At 37.8% G+C, this 14,606-nt stretch overlaps 1 protein-coding gene across 1 annotated transcript; it reads right to left on the bottom strand.

Annotated features, from left to right (window-relative positions):
• Nucleotides 1-5,629: 5,629 nt before the first annotated feature.
• LOC135768129 (tereporin-Ca1-like) lies at nt 5,630-14,098 on the bottom strand. The gene is made up of 3 exons (XM_065277275.1): nt 14,068-14,098; nt 8,783-8,901; nt 5,630-8,617 (listed from the first exon to the last, which is right to left on the bottom strand). The coding sequence occupies exons 2-3, from the start codon at nt 8,881-8,883 to the stop codon at nt 8,089-8,091; spliced, it is 630 nt and encodes a 209-aa protein (XP_065133347.1). The 5' UTR covers nt 8,884-8,901; nt 14,068-14,098; the 3' UTR covers nt 5,630-8,088.
• Nucleotides 14,099-14,606: the final 508 nt, after the last annotated feature.

Genomic DNA, 14,606 nt, shown 5'->3' with positions numbered 1-14,606 from the left:
ATGGAAAGACATTCCTTCAATACCAGAAATCAAAAATCCGGCGAAACCATCGAGGCTTACGTGAGTACACTCAGAAACAAAGCAAAAACGTGTTACTTTGGTGCACTCACAGACGAATTAATCAGAGACAGACTGGTCTGTGGCATAGACAATGATAGTGTGAGAAGAGTGTTGCTCAGAGAAAGTGATGTGCCAAATCAGTGAATTAACCGCGCATCAAACAAAAGTGCTGGCTGCACCGCGCAGCGCGCTGACGTGCGTTGATGCAGTGCACTATATAACGCAAAGAGGGGAAAGCAGCCATGTACGGCAGCAACCGCAGCAGAAATATGCGAGTGGGACAAAGAATATTGTCAACTGTAAAAACTGTGGTGGAAACCATCCAGCAAAGCGTGATCAATGCAAAGCTTTCGGACAACAATGTCACCGTTGTAAAAAGTTCAATCATTTCAAGCTCCAGTGCAAGTCTGCATCAAAAGATAATTTTAAATCAATCAATCAGATCACTGATGCAAACACAGACAGTAGTGAAGAGTCATTTCATATCGATGGACTGTGTCTTGGTGCTAGTGAAATTGATGCAGTAAATCACCATAGTGGAATTAACAAACAAGAAATACATTACAGCCTGACAGTAAATGGCAAGCCCCTTGAGCTTAAAATTGACACAGGAGCAAAATTTAATGTCCTTTCGACAGAAACGTACAAAGCTGTGAAAACAGATGAGAGAATACAAGAGAACTCGAAAGCAACGTTAGTGGCTTACGGAGGCACAGAAATTCAAACAAAAGGAACTGTGATGCTGCAATGTTTAACCAGCAAACGAGAATCATACCTGTTGCAGTTTCATGTGGTTGATAAAAATGTCAAATCATTGCTGGGCCTGCCAGACTGCTTAAAAATGAACTTGATATCTCTTAAAGAAGAAGTACATGGAATGGATCTCAACAAAGAAGAAAACCTGTCACACAAAATGCACACAGAGTATGCAGACCTATTTGATGACAAGCTAGGCACCTTACCTGTGACATATTCTATGAAGATAAATCCAGACATCACTCCAGTGGTCCGCCCCCCTCGCCGAATACCTGTGGCAATGCGTGACAAAGTAGAAGACGAACTAAAAAACATGACAAAACTTGGAGTCATAACACCCATTTCAGAGCCCACAGAGTGGGTGTCCTCAATGGTCGCCACACATAAGAATAACACTGATAAGATCCGCCTGTGCATCGATCCAAGGGATCTTAATGAAGCTCTCATGCGCCCTCACCATCCTATGCGCACAGTAGAGGAAGTAGCATCGCAAAGTCTAATGCCAGTGTCTTCTCGGTGCTCGATGCTAAAAGCTCATTCTGGCAAATCAAGCTAGACTATAAATCCTCCCTATGCACCACTTTTGCAACACCTTTTGGCAGATATCGTTTTTTGCGCATGCCTTTTGGCATTAATTCAGCATCAGAAGTGTTTCAACGCGCAATGGAGCAGATATTCACGGGCCTTCCATGTGCCATAATTGTGGATGATATCATTGTCATGGGCATGGCTAACTACCTTGGAAGATTCATCCCAAACTTCAGTGAGTTAGCAGCACCGCTTCGACAGTTGCTTCACAAGGATGTAGCTTGGTGTTTGATGTAAGCAAAACCTGTGACCATCACGTGTAATGCTTCACAGTATGGATTGGGTGCAGCATGCCTACAGAATGGTGAGCCGATCAGCTACGCCTCACGCACTCTCACTAAAATGGAGATGACATATGCTCAAATCGAAAAGGAGCTGCTGGCAGTGGTCTTTGCTTGTGAGAAGTTTTATGACTATATCTATGGAAAATCTGTCCTGGTAGAAACTGACCATCAGCCCCTTGTCACAATTTTGAACAAACCTCTACACACTGCTCCAGCACGACTTTAGAGAATGATGATGAAGCTGCACAATTTCAACTTGACTCTTACCTATAAAAAAGGTAAGCTGCTCTATCTCGCTGACACACTGTCACGTGCACCCATGAAAGCAACATCAAAGGATCTCAATGACGAGGATGATTTTGAGGTGATGGCTGTCCAAATGATTTCGGTCAATCGACTGCATGAGCTAAAAGAACACACTGAGAAGGATAGTGTTTTGCAAAGTCTGTATAACACCATCAGACAAGGCTGGCCAAAGAAAATTCAGAGTGTACCTGTGCCATTGAAGACCTACTTTCCTTTTAGAGATGAGCTCACTACTGAGGATGGAGTCATCATGAAAGGAAAAAGAGTAGTAATTCCTCACAGCCTACAGAATGAATATCTACAGAGTTTGCACAGAGGCCATGCAGGAGCCGAAGCAACTAAACGAAGAGCGCGCGATGCTGTATACAGGACGGCTATGACGCAGGACATTGACAGCTTTGTCTTGCAGCATTTGTAATGCTTTGAAACCTCATCAGCAAAAGGAGCCACTGCACCTACATGAGCTCCCAGAATTGCCTTGGTCTGTAGTTGCTGCTGACATTTTTGACTGGAACACTCAACAGTACTTAGTGCTAGTCGATTCGTACTCTGGGTGGTTTGAGATGGATGTGCTAAAAAACTTGTCTTCACATCATGTTGTCAACAAACTAAAGAGACACTTTTCTGTGCACGGCATTCCCCAGAAGCTAATCACTGATAACGGCACCCAGTTCTCGAGTCAGGTCTTCAGAGACTTTGCTAATTCATGGGATTTCTATCATGTTACTAGCAGTCCTGAGTTTCCCCAAGCTACTTCCTGTGAAAGAACCACTCCCACACTACACACAAACTGGACTGGAAGACTTGTTGTCGCAACTCAAATTTATGCCAGAAAGTGATACTGTATCTAAGGATGCACAACATGCTGAAGAAAACATTACATCTGAACCAGCTGATCAAAAGTTGCCATATCGTACTAGATATGGTCGGGTCTCCAAGCCTAATCCCAAATATGCTTTTTAATCATGCATGTTGTTGAAATTTTGATGTAAAGCATATGTTATTGCACAGTATAATTTTGATATTTTGGTCATTACTTTAAATTGTTATTTTGGTTTTGCATTATATTGATGTTACAGAGATGTTTGCGGAATTATTGTTTTGGTTAAACAGATGTACAAAACTAAAGAAAGGGGATGTAGATAACTGATAATGTGCAATCCAGTTAATGCAGATATGTTCATAGATATAACATTTATCCTGTGTTGTAGTGCCCCCTTGTGGTTGAATAAGTTAGTCTTATGTAAAAGTAACTCTGCTGATACACGCTCTGCACGAGGGCTAATAAAAGCACGTTGTTCTGAGCAATATAAACGTCTCCGTCTCTATGACAAACTACAAAGACATTACATTTTTACATTACTTAGAACATTTATTTTTATTATGCTTTATTACTTTAAGTCATAAATTAAATTAGAGACAAACAACTCATGCACTAAAAAAAAGGCAAAACGAAACAAATGCTATTGCATGTTATATAATGTTGAGGAAATACAGAAATTATTTAGAAACGCACAACAGCAGTTGCATGTAAAAAATACAAACAAAAAAGAAAGTTTTTTATACCATCTCTTTGGCGTCCCCATGTTGCTGCGCCCCTATGCGCTGCAAATAGCACTTTTTGCACCACTGGTGACACCAGTTATGAACTTGGCAATTAACAAGTTTAAATTCCTGGAAATTTTTTTAAACATTTGGTAGGTTTGATCAGTACTGAGGTTGATTAACAGATTTATGAAAAAAAATAGGGAAAAAAAATAATCTGATAATTTACAGCAGTTTAATTCAGTGGCCTTTTTGTACACGAACATCATGAAAGAGTAGTGAATGGGAACAACCCACAAGGGTTAATTAAAGATGAGCTTCAATTTATACTCCAAACACACCAATGTAACATGCATACAAATATTTTAATATATATTTAAAAAATATTTGAGTAAAGATTATTTAAAGTTGGATATCACATTTTTGCCACTACTGCACATACCAATCCAGGCAACGTAATCCAATCTAAATAAATAGATTTAAGAAATTGTAGTTTAAACTCAGATTTACGCTGTTCAATTGTGAGCATTAAAATACACTTATGTGTCAAGACCTTGGTTTATCTAAGAAGATTAATTTTATACATTTACCAAATTACATTTATTTGCACGGCTGATTTATTATTTAAATCGATTAATCATTAATATTCATTTAAATAGTAACATATTTATATACATCTTCATGCATCAATATGTCTCTGTATTCCATCAGTCTCTATTGTGATGACTATGAAAGGCATAAAGTCTTAATTCACTCACCTTCATCAAAACTCTTCTCATCTGTCAAAGAGTAACTAAACACTGCTTATATAAACACCCTGATACATAGTTGTGCAATGATCGTCTGTGATTTGTCAACTGTCACTCCTCCTACATTAAAAATACTCTAGTAGCCTAAACTTTAGTTTATTACAGTAAATACTACACTGTTAATTTAGCTATACTGTAGTAATAACTATGGTCAATTAATAAACTGTAATATAGTTCTCATTTTTATCCGCTTAAAAAAATCGCCACATTTTATTTTATTTTGTGTCACCATACTTACTCGTGTACCTACTCATGTCTTTAAAATATGGAAAACATGGAAGTGTTTGGTGGCTTCTAAATTCATCCCAGTTTGGATCCTAAGGAATGAATGGGTAGAGACCTTGGGGTACATAAGGGGAGGGGGATTATAGCATTATAGTGTGTAACACATAACATATAAGACACGACAATGTGACAGACAAGTAACAGAGGGACAAGACAATTGACAGACACAAGAACGTATTATTAATGAGTAAGAATAATGATCTTGAGCAAATTCTATTTGTTGATTTAAGATAGTCACGGTTGGGGTGTTTGAGGCGAAATGGGTTGAAAACATGTTATGCATGAGTATAGATAGTGTGTGCCTATGTATATGTGAATTGATAGCTGCAAGGGCAAAGGCAAAAGAGAAAAGTGAAAGAAAATAAATAAACTTACATAACGGATGTGGGAGGTATGTGACTGGTGAGGTATTATTTTATTTATTATTTATTTTACAGGGACGTTGCACAACAAATGTGTTGCACAGACCAGAGATAGCTTCAAGCTAATGTTCATCTGTACAGCGGCAAAGGGACATCAGGTTAATGCAGTGTACAATAATCATTCCCAATAGGTCCATTCACAATACAGAATACAGATAAAACACCTACAAAAGGATATTGCACTACCTGCAGTATTTACAACTATTTACAATTCCCTTATAAATTTACATACATTTTTAACTATACCCCAATTCACTAATTGGGTTACACAGCGTGTAGTTTTTGTGTTAAGAAATGTAAAAATGGGGACCAGGTGTCTTTGGTTTATTGGTTTATTTGCACCAATTCAAAAATACATACAATAAAAACAAAAATAAAATCTATATATTGTGCAGGAAGAGGCAAAAAAACAACAACAAAGGGCTCATTTAAAGCATCCACCTAAACAACAACAAAACTAAACTAGGCCTAGATATTATATATTATATATATATATATATATATATATATATATATATATATATATATATATATATATATATATATATATATATATATATATATATACACACATTGTTTAAAGATTGTTAGATTGTTACACGAGTTACACGAGCAAGTATGGTGGCACAAAATAAAATGTGGCGATTTTTTTAAGTATGTATTAATTCATCTAAGTTGAGGTAAGAACATAGTAAAAATATTGAAAAAATGGTAAAAAGATCCAGTATACAAGACAGGATTCAGTAAATTTCAACTATTTTGCCTCTCTATTACATTTAACAGTCATAACATCATACAGGTTAGTGAATCACAACTGCATGCACATGAATTCAGGTGGAATAAAAAAGAATGATTTTGTTAGGCTAAGCAATTTTTGTTACATTTCTAGCACAGCTTGTCATGGATCTCTAGTTTAACTTTGCCCAAATTTGACATAGTTGCTCTCAATTCAACTCTCTGTGCCTTGTAGGTGATTCAAGATGCCTCTGCTTCAAATATTTTGTGATAGCTCAGTGGTAGAGCATTGCATTAACAGGACAAAAATGTTTTGAGTTTGAAGCCAGGGAACACACATACTGATAAATGTATATCTTGTAATGCACTGTAAGTTGCTTTGGATATGTCTGAAGTGTCTGCCAAATGCATGAATGTATTTTACCTTTTATCTAGATTTTACAGTCATAACCTCATAAATTGCATGCTTTTCAATGAGATTTTTTGCATATGAATTCAGGCGGAATAAAAAGAAATTATTTTGTTACCATTATGCTGCGTTTACACCAGACGCGGTAGAGTCTGCAAGCGTGAGTGATTTCAATGTTAAGTCAATGTGTTGACGCTCGTCTGGAGGTCCCGCGGCCCGGCTGACCCTACAGTCACATTAGCTACAAAAGTGAGTGACACAGAGAGACACGCACTCGCTTGATGGGCGTTCATGGCTAGTATATAATAGAGGTATCAAAAGTCACTTTAGAGGTATTGTTAAGTTACAAGAACGGTGTTTTTGGATTTAAAAGTATTTATTTCTCGATAAAAGTAACAAAATATATGAGATAAAATGCCAAACTTATCAGATATATACAGAAATATGCATTTTCCGCCATCTTGAATTATTTTCTCCGACTCAGCCACAGACCTACGTCACGCTGCTCCTTCACTCCGATTGGCAGTCGCTTTGTCGCATCACTCAGCATTTGCATAAAATAGCCTGCTTGTCTATTTTGGCCCCACCTTGCTCGCGCAGCGGCGAGCTCGTGACTGGGGGCCAACACCCCATTCAGATAGCCAGCCAGCGACCAGCAGTAGCAGAGCGACATGATCTCATTCATTTCAATGGAAACTGGGCGACTTCCGGCGACACGAGCGAAAGTGACCGTTGGTGACCATATGGGCGTGTCCAGCGATGCGAGAAAGTTAACAAAAGTTTAACTTTATGCAAATGTCGAGCGAATTTCGGGAGCGACTACCAATGAGAACAAAGCAGTGAAGTTCACGTCATCCTTCTCTCGTGAGTAACTGGCGTGGATGGTACTCATTTGTTTATGACAAGCAGATTCACACCCCATTCAGACAGCCAACGACAAGCAGTAGCAGAGCGACGCGATCTCATTCATTTCAATGGAAACTGGGCGACTTCCGGCGACACGAGCGAACGTGACCGTTGGCGACAGAATGTAGGCGCGATTAGCGACGGGGTCGCGCGACAAAAGTTGAGAAAAGTTTAACTTTATGCAAATTAGCAGCGAGTTTCACGAGCGACTACCAATGGGAGTGAAGTAAGTGGAGCACTGATTTGTTGTTTACAACATGGGGTAACGTCACACTACTACGCAACCAGAAGTGGGAATGCCCACAAGCGACATCAACCACCAACGGCAGGCGATGAGCAGTGATAACATCGCTGGCTGTCTGAATGCGGCTTTAGAAACGCCTCATTGAAAGAGACGGGCGACACACAGCGATACCGTCGCTGGCTGTCTGAACAAGGGGTCAGGCGTTTAGCACGGCGCGAAAGACTCATTCTGCCTAATTCGCTTCAAATTTGAACTTTGGCGGATTTTTGCGCTGGGTTAACCAATCAGGAGCCTACTTGCTGCTGTGGCGGCAGCCCTGCCCGGAGCATGAAGGCTTGATATTGTCCGTGAGCAGTCACCCAGAGCTATACAACACAAGTTCTTATTTCTATAGAGACAGAAATAAAACAGATCTCGCTTGGGAGAGTGTCAGTGAGGACATTGGGCAACCTGGTAAGTTGTAATACGCATTTCACTTTTGAGTCATGTGACGACCCTCGCCGTTTACTTGCCCCCTATAGTAAGGTGACTAAATACAAACCGGTAACTCGATAAATGCACCATCAACATCAGCCATCCTGCAAACAGACAACCGCATAGCACTTGCCCCTTCCACAAGAAGCGGATCTGGCGCGAATGTATTCAAACTGTTCAAGTGGCAAACTGGGCGCGGTAGACGCGATTTTGACGCCTGAAACGCGGTTGGTGTAAATGCAGCATTAGGGTAAACAACATTAGATCACTTGTCCAAACAATTACAGGTACAACAGTAACGATAGCACCAGAAAGGACAGAACTTGCTGCAACATTCGCCACGCTGCTTGATCTCCACCACTGGGCTAATATCTGGTATGTCTACAATCTCTAGTTTAATAATAGCTTTGCCCACATTGGACATAGTTGCTCTTAATTCAACCGTCTGTGCGTTGAAGGTAATTCCAGACACATCTGCAGTCACACTGGTAAACTGTCTGGAATCTTTCCCGTAATACATGTAGTTGTACAGACCATGATTGCACTCACAGGTTATATCAAACACCCCGACTCCAAAGACATTAACAAAATGATTGTAGTTGTAGGGAACGGAGAACAGAATAGCAATGCGTTCAGTGCACACCTGTTTCTCCATGTGGAAGAGGTTATAGGTCATGACACCTACGGACCCACAGGCAGTGTGTGGAGTTTTAGAGAATGCGCAGACCCCGGTCTTCTTGGAGCTGATTGTGGGCTGAGGAGGATGGCAGCAGTACCCACTGTACGTGTAAAAACTGAGAGAAGTTTAGAGTTAGTCGACAATGTTTTTACAAAATATTAGGATTTTTCTGAAATAAAACATTTGCTCATTTTAACTGTACTTGGAAGCGTTGGTTGATTACTAGGGAAATAATCTGAAAGACTAAACAAATGACAATGTATCCCTATTTTCCCCTTACTGTGGGTTGATGAGGTTGTAGACGTTGCTCATGTTGTTGATCTCTATCGTGCAGTTCCTGTAGGTGTTTATATTTGCTGACACGCTCTCTGCAGTCTCCATGTTGTCACTTTTTCAGATCTGAAGATCATAAAAGATCAGGAAAAACAAAGATTGTTTATCCAAGACTGTACAAATGCCTTTGAGAATATAAATTCTCCATTTGTGTGCTGTGTGTCATTTTTGCCAAGCCATAATTCTTCATAAAAGCTGAGCTTCAATTTATACTCGAAACACACCAATGCATACACATTTTTATGTATATTTAATAAAATACTTGAGTAAAGATTATTTAAAGTTGGACATGAAATCAGGAGCTGTGAATCATGCACCTGTAGACTGAAGCAATGAGACTTTTCACTGTCACTACAACTCACAATTAAAGGTTTATGCTCAGTAAAGCCTTGATCTTAATTTGTGCAAACATAAAGTGTAACACAACACAGATTGGTTAAGAAGTACCTGGCAGTCAGTAGACCATGATTTCTAAATACAAATGTAACAGATTAAGGGCTTTTCAGAAAAAAAGTTTCAATATTATAATTAGGAAGTATTCTGATGAGTGTCAAATGTGCATATGGTAAAATATACAACTATTATATGGTTGAAATACACTGTGTTTTAGTTAACATTTTGCTTATACACTCTAAAAAACAAACGGTGCTATATAGCACCAAAACAGTTGCTTTGGATCGTAACGATAGAAGAACCATTTTTAGTGCCATATAGCACCAGTGAAGAACCAGTGAAGAACCAGTGAAGCACCAGTGAAGCACCAGTGAAGCACCTGTGTAGAACCATATAGTGCTATGTAGAACCATATGTGGTGCTATATGGCCCCTATATGGTTCTACACTGGTGCTTCACTGGTGCTTCACTGGTGCTTCACTGGTTCTTCACCGGTGCTATATGGCACTAAATGGTTCTTCTATCGTTACGATCCAAAGCAATTGTTTTGGTGCTATATAGCACCGTTTGTTTTTTTAGAGTGTAGTTTAGGCATTTAAACACATGTGCACCCTCACAAAGTAGCTTATGGCCCCCAGAACTCGCTCGTATAAACATAAGTTAACCTAGTCGAATGGATGTAGTTAGCCAAGCTAGTGCCCAATCCATACATCACCAAACCACCACCCCCAGACAGTATTCTATATTACTTTACGCCGACATTTGGACGTAAAACTATCTCGATATTGTTACATTCCGGCTCAAGGAAGCAACAAAATAAAGGGATCAGAGTCCAAAAATATATCAAGCAAAATATTTATTTATGTCTAGGGGTTAAATAATAAAGAAGATAGATTTTAAATTAACAAACAATAACAGAAAAACAATATGAAGTTCCAGCTCCTCAACAAACTGCAGGATAGGGGTCTGGCTCCTTCCACAAAGGACAGCGCCTTAAATCAAATTCAGGAAAGGTGTAAATCCTTAGCTGGCAATCTAAATAAGAAAAATAGAGAAAATAACAAAACAAACCCAAAACAAAACTGAACCGTAACAATATAAAGACCCAAAGACCTTATGATTTTTTTCATACTGCGAGGTTTTTCTCGTTTCTTTTGTGCGCGCTTTTCCCCAAAACTGCACAGCTGTTTGTGTCGCTGTCCGTTCATGAAGTGCTGAAATGTCATTAACCACACCCCATTTGTCAGATGATTTCAGCAAAGAGAACCAAATGAAAAATGGGAATCGAAATGCAGTAAATTACATTTAAAATCTTGATTTAAAATCACATCATAAAAAGATGCCCATGCGCAGTGTGTTATTTCTGGAAAATTTAGTTATGAGCAAAAATAAATCTGCTGGTTAAAATAGGTTTAACAAACGTGTAAGTCAAGTATCAAACGTAAACAAAAAGATCGGCAGCATGTTCTATCTAAAAACTGTACATATTTTAAGTTTAATGAAATTTTATGATCTGAGAACGCACAAATGATGCAAAAAACGTCTTCCTAAATAAACAGCATGCACTAGGTTTGTCCACTAGCCTACAATTAAATTGTTAAATTGTCTTTTACATAAGAACATGCAATAACCTAATCACATTAATTTTCCTATTTAACATCAATAGAAATGTATTAAACATTTTAAATTGATAAATGTATTATTTTATGAATTAAGTTTAATTTGCTAATTTAAAAAACAAATATTTCTATAAACATTTATATAAATGTGTCTCTGCATTCTATAAACTGTGCGGATTATTAGGTTTTAGTATAAAGCTTCACTTACCACTCTTCTGTCCCAGTATCTGAAGTATTTACTTTCAGTTTTCATTTTTATACTCTGAGAAAGAATTCCCCTCTTTTCCAGAATCCCCATGAAAATCCCTGGCACCACTGTATGTGATTAATAATAAAAGCACCTATGTTTTCATCCCTGCTGCTGTGTCAAACAGTGATGGTTTGTGTTTCTCTGAGACTTAATGAGGTTTTATAATGTCTGAGACATAATGTGTTGAACTGTCATTCTGTTAATTACTTTATCTATACATGATCGCTCTTATTCTAAAACACTGTAGCCTAAGCATGACCGTAGCTACCATTGGACACCGAGGTCATGTTAGTTTTTCTTGAAGTTTCGTTTCATTTTGATGTGAAAATAGCCGACGAAACAATTATCCTTGCATCTACGGACCGTCACGTGACACACGTTCATGCCGATGCGGCTGCCATCTCAAAACGAAAGTAGTCGGCTAGCGCAGTGTTTCCTACATATACCTGTCAAGTATCCCGTTTTGGCCGGGAAAGTCCCGTATTTTACCCTTCTTTCCCGGCGTCTTCCCGTATTAGTATTTTCCCGTAAATCTCCCGTATTTTAACCTCGGTAATTTCGCACGCAAAGGTTGTGATCTATAAAAAAGATCCTAAAGATCCACTGATTCCGCAAATCCACTTCGTGTTTTCCCGCCCGCTCCGCAGCATCTCTCTGTGTGTGCATTCTCTGCCTGGAGAGCAAAGACGACCGTTTCTGAAGTTCGTTGCATTAACAGGTAGATTTATTACATTATATCAGTTGTTAAACAGCAGAATTACTCATTTGGAAGTTTGTTTATGTATTTCTTCCGGTAATGATTTGCTTAGCAAGCAAACTACAACAAAATATCCACATTCTTACTATTATCGCTTGTCTAATGGATTTAATGTTCCCGATCAGATCTAAGTTAATATAAACACTAAATTTGCTGTTGTTGGCACACTTTGTAGGCAAAAAAATACAAATACAAAAAACACCAATGCCTTCACAAAATAACGACAGAGAACGGAAAGGGAGGCTGCTTCTAAAGGCAGTTCAACATTGCAAACATGATGGATTCAAAGCTTTCAAGCCAGCAGGTAAATCATATTGAATATTTACCCTTTATATTTCCCATTATAATCACGTTAATCAAGTTGATGCTAGTAATATAACACATCATATTTATAATACTTTATTAGAACCATACTAATAGTACCACCCCCGTAGTGCCCTTTTTGATTTGGGCCACTAGCATTGGTTTGAGCCCCATCTAGCATTTTAATTTTCTAAATGACTGTTATCATTACAAAGAAAAGTGAATGGTTTATGAATAATTTTGGCATGAAGGTATAATGCAAAATAAGTTAAATTAAGGCTTTTCAACCTAAGGCCAGTTACCTAAGGAGTTTTGTACAGATGCAAATTTGTGTGTATAGCATGTGCAGTATGAGTGTGACTTATGAAATGTAGTTTTCACAGAGCTGTGTGTTTCACTAGTTTTCTTGCTATTAAATTAGTTTGTTTAGTTAATTTTAACACAATTTCAGCACACTAAGGTTTAAAAAAATATTATCCGGCCCTCACATTGTGGCGTTATTTACCATCCGGCCCTCAGCCTAAAATGAGTTTGACACCCCTGATATATACCATTTTGTGTTGTCATTTAGGCTATAGCACCAGTCTTAAAATGTAAGGGACACTGGAGCTTGTTTGGGTTGGTAGGACTGCTCGTGGTGGGCGCCGGAAAATTTCCCTTATTTTCAAATTTAAAACTTGACAGGTATGATCTCGCTCACACATCTCGCATAAACTTCAATGCCCACAAATCCAATTTTCAAAATAAAGTTGACGCCATGTGATTTCCTGCCTGTGATTTTCATTCAAATGACCGAAAATGAAAGGCTGCAACAAACTAAATTATCATTTGGAAACCCAGCAGAAGATGAGCAGACAAAGAGAAGAAAGGAAAATGAGAACGTTAATGGTTATGCAGCAAATAGCCTATGAGATACAATACGGCTACCAACGAGATTCAAACCTACACTTCGGTTCAAAAGTTTAGGGTCACTTGACTAAAATGTTAACTATGATCTTAAAAATCATTTTATCTGATGGTGTATGTTACATGCTTAAAATTACTTTTGTACACAAAAATATACCTGTGCCAAACAGATTCATTTTTGTTATTAGAAATAATTTTTTTTTTTTTTAATAGATGACTTACACTACTAAGATCCCAGATTATACATGAACTCCTTCTTTACTCTTTAAACATGTATGGTTTTGCAAGGCAAAGGGTGACTGAACTTCAGATGATAAAATGTAACTATAAATGCAATGTTTTGATTTATTTTGGATGCTTTTAGTCACCAACATAAGTCTCACAGACACAGTCACGTTTGTACCGTAGTTTGGAAGAGTTTACTATTATTCTGTAATATGAAAAATATAAATAAAGAATGAGTGAGTGACCCCAAACTTTTGACCGGTAGTGTATATCCTACTGGAATGCTAAAATCCAGTGGCTAATCTACACTGACAATTAAGCCAAAATATTAGATGGATAATGAATGTGTTGTGAAGTGATGGATTTTTTCCAGATGAACAGCAGATCGCTGTGGGTCTGTTGTGGTTTGTGTGCAGCAGCTCGTTATCCTCTAAGGTGAAAAATTGGGAAACTTTTTGGTAATCACTGTATTAAATAAAAAATAATATATTCTACACTGTTAATATTTTAACCTTTAAACAGGCAAGAGTGGAAAATTATTTTTATATATATTATTTATTTACTATATAATCTGGATTTAAGTAAAACATAGCCTATTCAAATTATTTTTTTTTATATTTGATATATTGAGGATTTTATGAATTGTATCTCCCAGGATGCATTGCCCTATTAAGGTATTTAAAAAAAAACATATTTCTATAAAATGTATATAAATGCCTTTCTGTATTCTATAAACTGTGCTGATTATTATAAAGGTTTTGGTATAAAGCTTCACTTACCTCCATCAACACTTTTCTGTTCCAGTATCCGAAGTTGTCACTTTCAATTTTCCTTTCCCATTTAAAGGGACTGTGTAAGGTAGAATTCCCCTCTCTTCTAGAATCCCCATGAAAATCCCTGGCACCATGTGATTAATAATAAAAGCACCGATGTTTTCATCCCTGCTGCTGTTTAGTGTCAAACATCTAATGATGGTTTGTGTTTCTCTGAGGCTCTATGAGGTTTTATGAGGTCTGATAAATGTGCTGAACTGTTATTTTGTCAAGTATTTTATCTATACATGATCTTTGGGACTGCAAGGATCTTCAAACATCACAATATACATCATTAAAAAATGACTGCACAGGCCATACGCTAACAAAGAAACCAGGCCTGTTGTGTTGTTATGTGTGTTTGTTTATTCCTCATATGACCTCTGTATCATAATGTGTTATATTAAGGTAATGCTTATCCTGTTATGCAATGATCTGCTGCCAATAAAAAATACATACATATAAACACATTTTATAAACCCTTGGATGTTTTGAAGTGAAACAAC

This window comes from Paramisgurnus dabryanus, chromosome 23 (assembly GCF_030506205.2).
Source record: "Paramisgurnus dabryanus chromosome 23, PD_genome_1.1, whole genome shotgun sequence".
In the NCBI taxonomy this organism is placed as follows: domain Eukaryota; kingdom Metazoa; phylum Chordata; class Actinopteri; order Cypriniformes; family Cobitidae; genus Paramisgurnus; species Paramisgurnus dabryanus.
This window is presented reverse-complemented; position numbering and strand designations above follow the sequence as displayed.

Coding starts and splice junctions, on each gene's coding strand:
- LOC135768129 (XM_065277275.1), bottom strand. CDS start 8,883: ATGGAGACTGCAGAGAGCGTGTCAGCAAATATAAACACCTACAGGAAC. Junction 8,618..8,782: donor TACAACCTCATCAACCCACA/GTAAGGGGAAAA, acceptor AACTTCTCTCAG/TTTTTACACGTACAGTGGGT.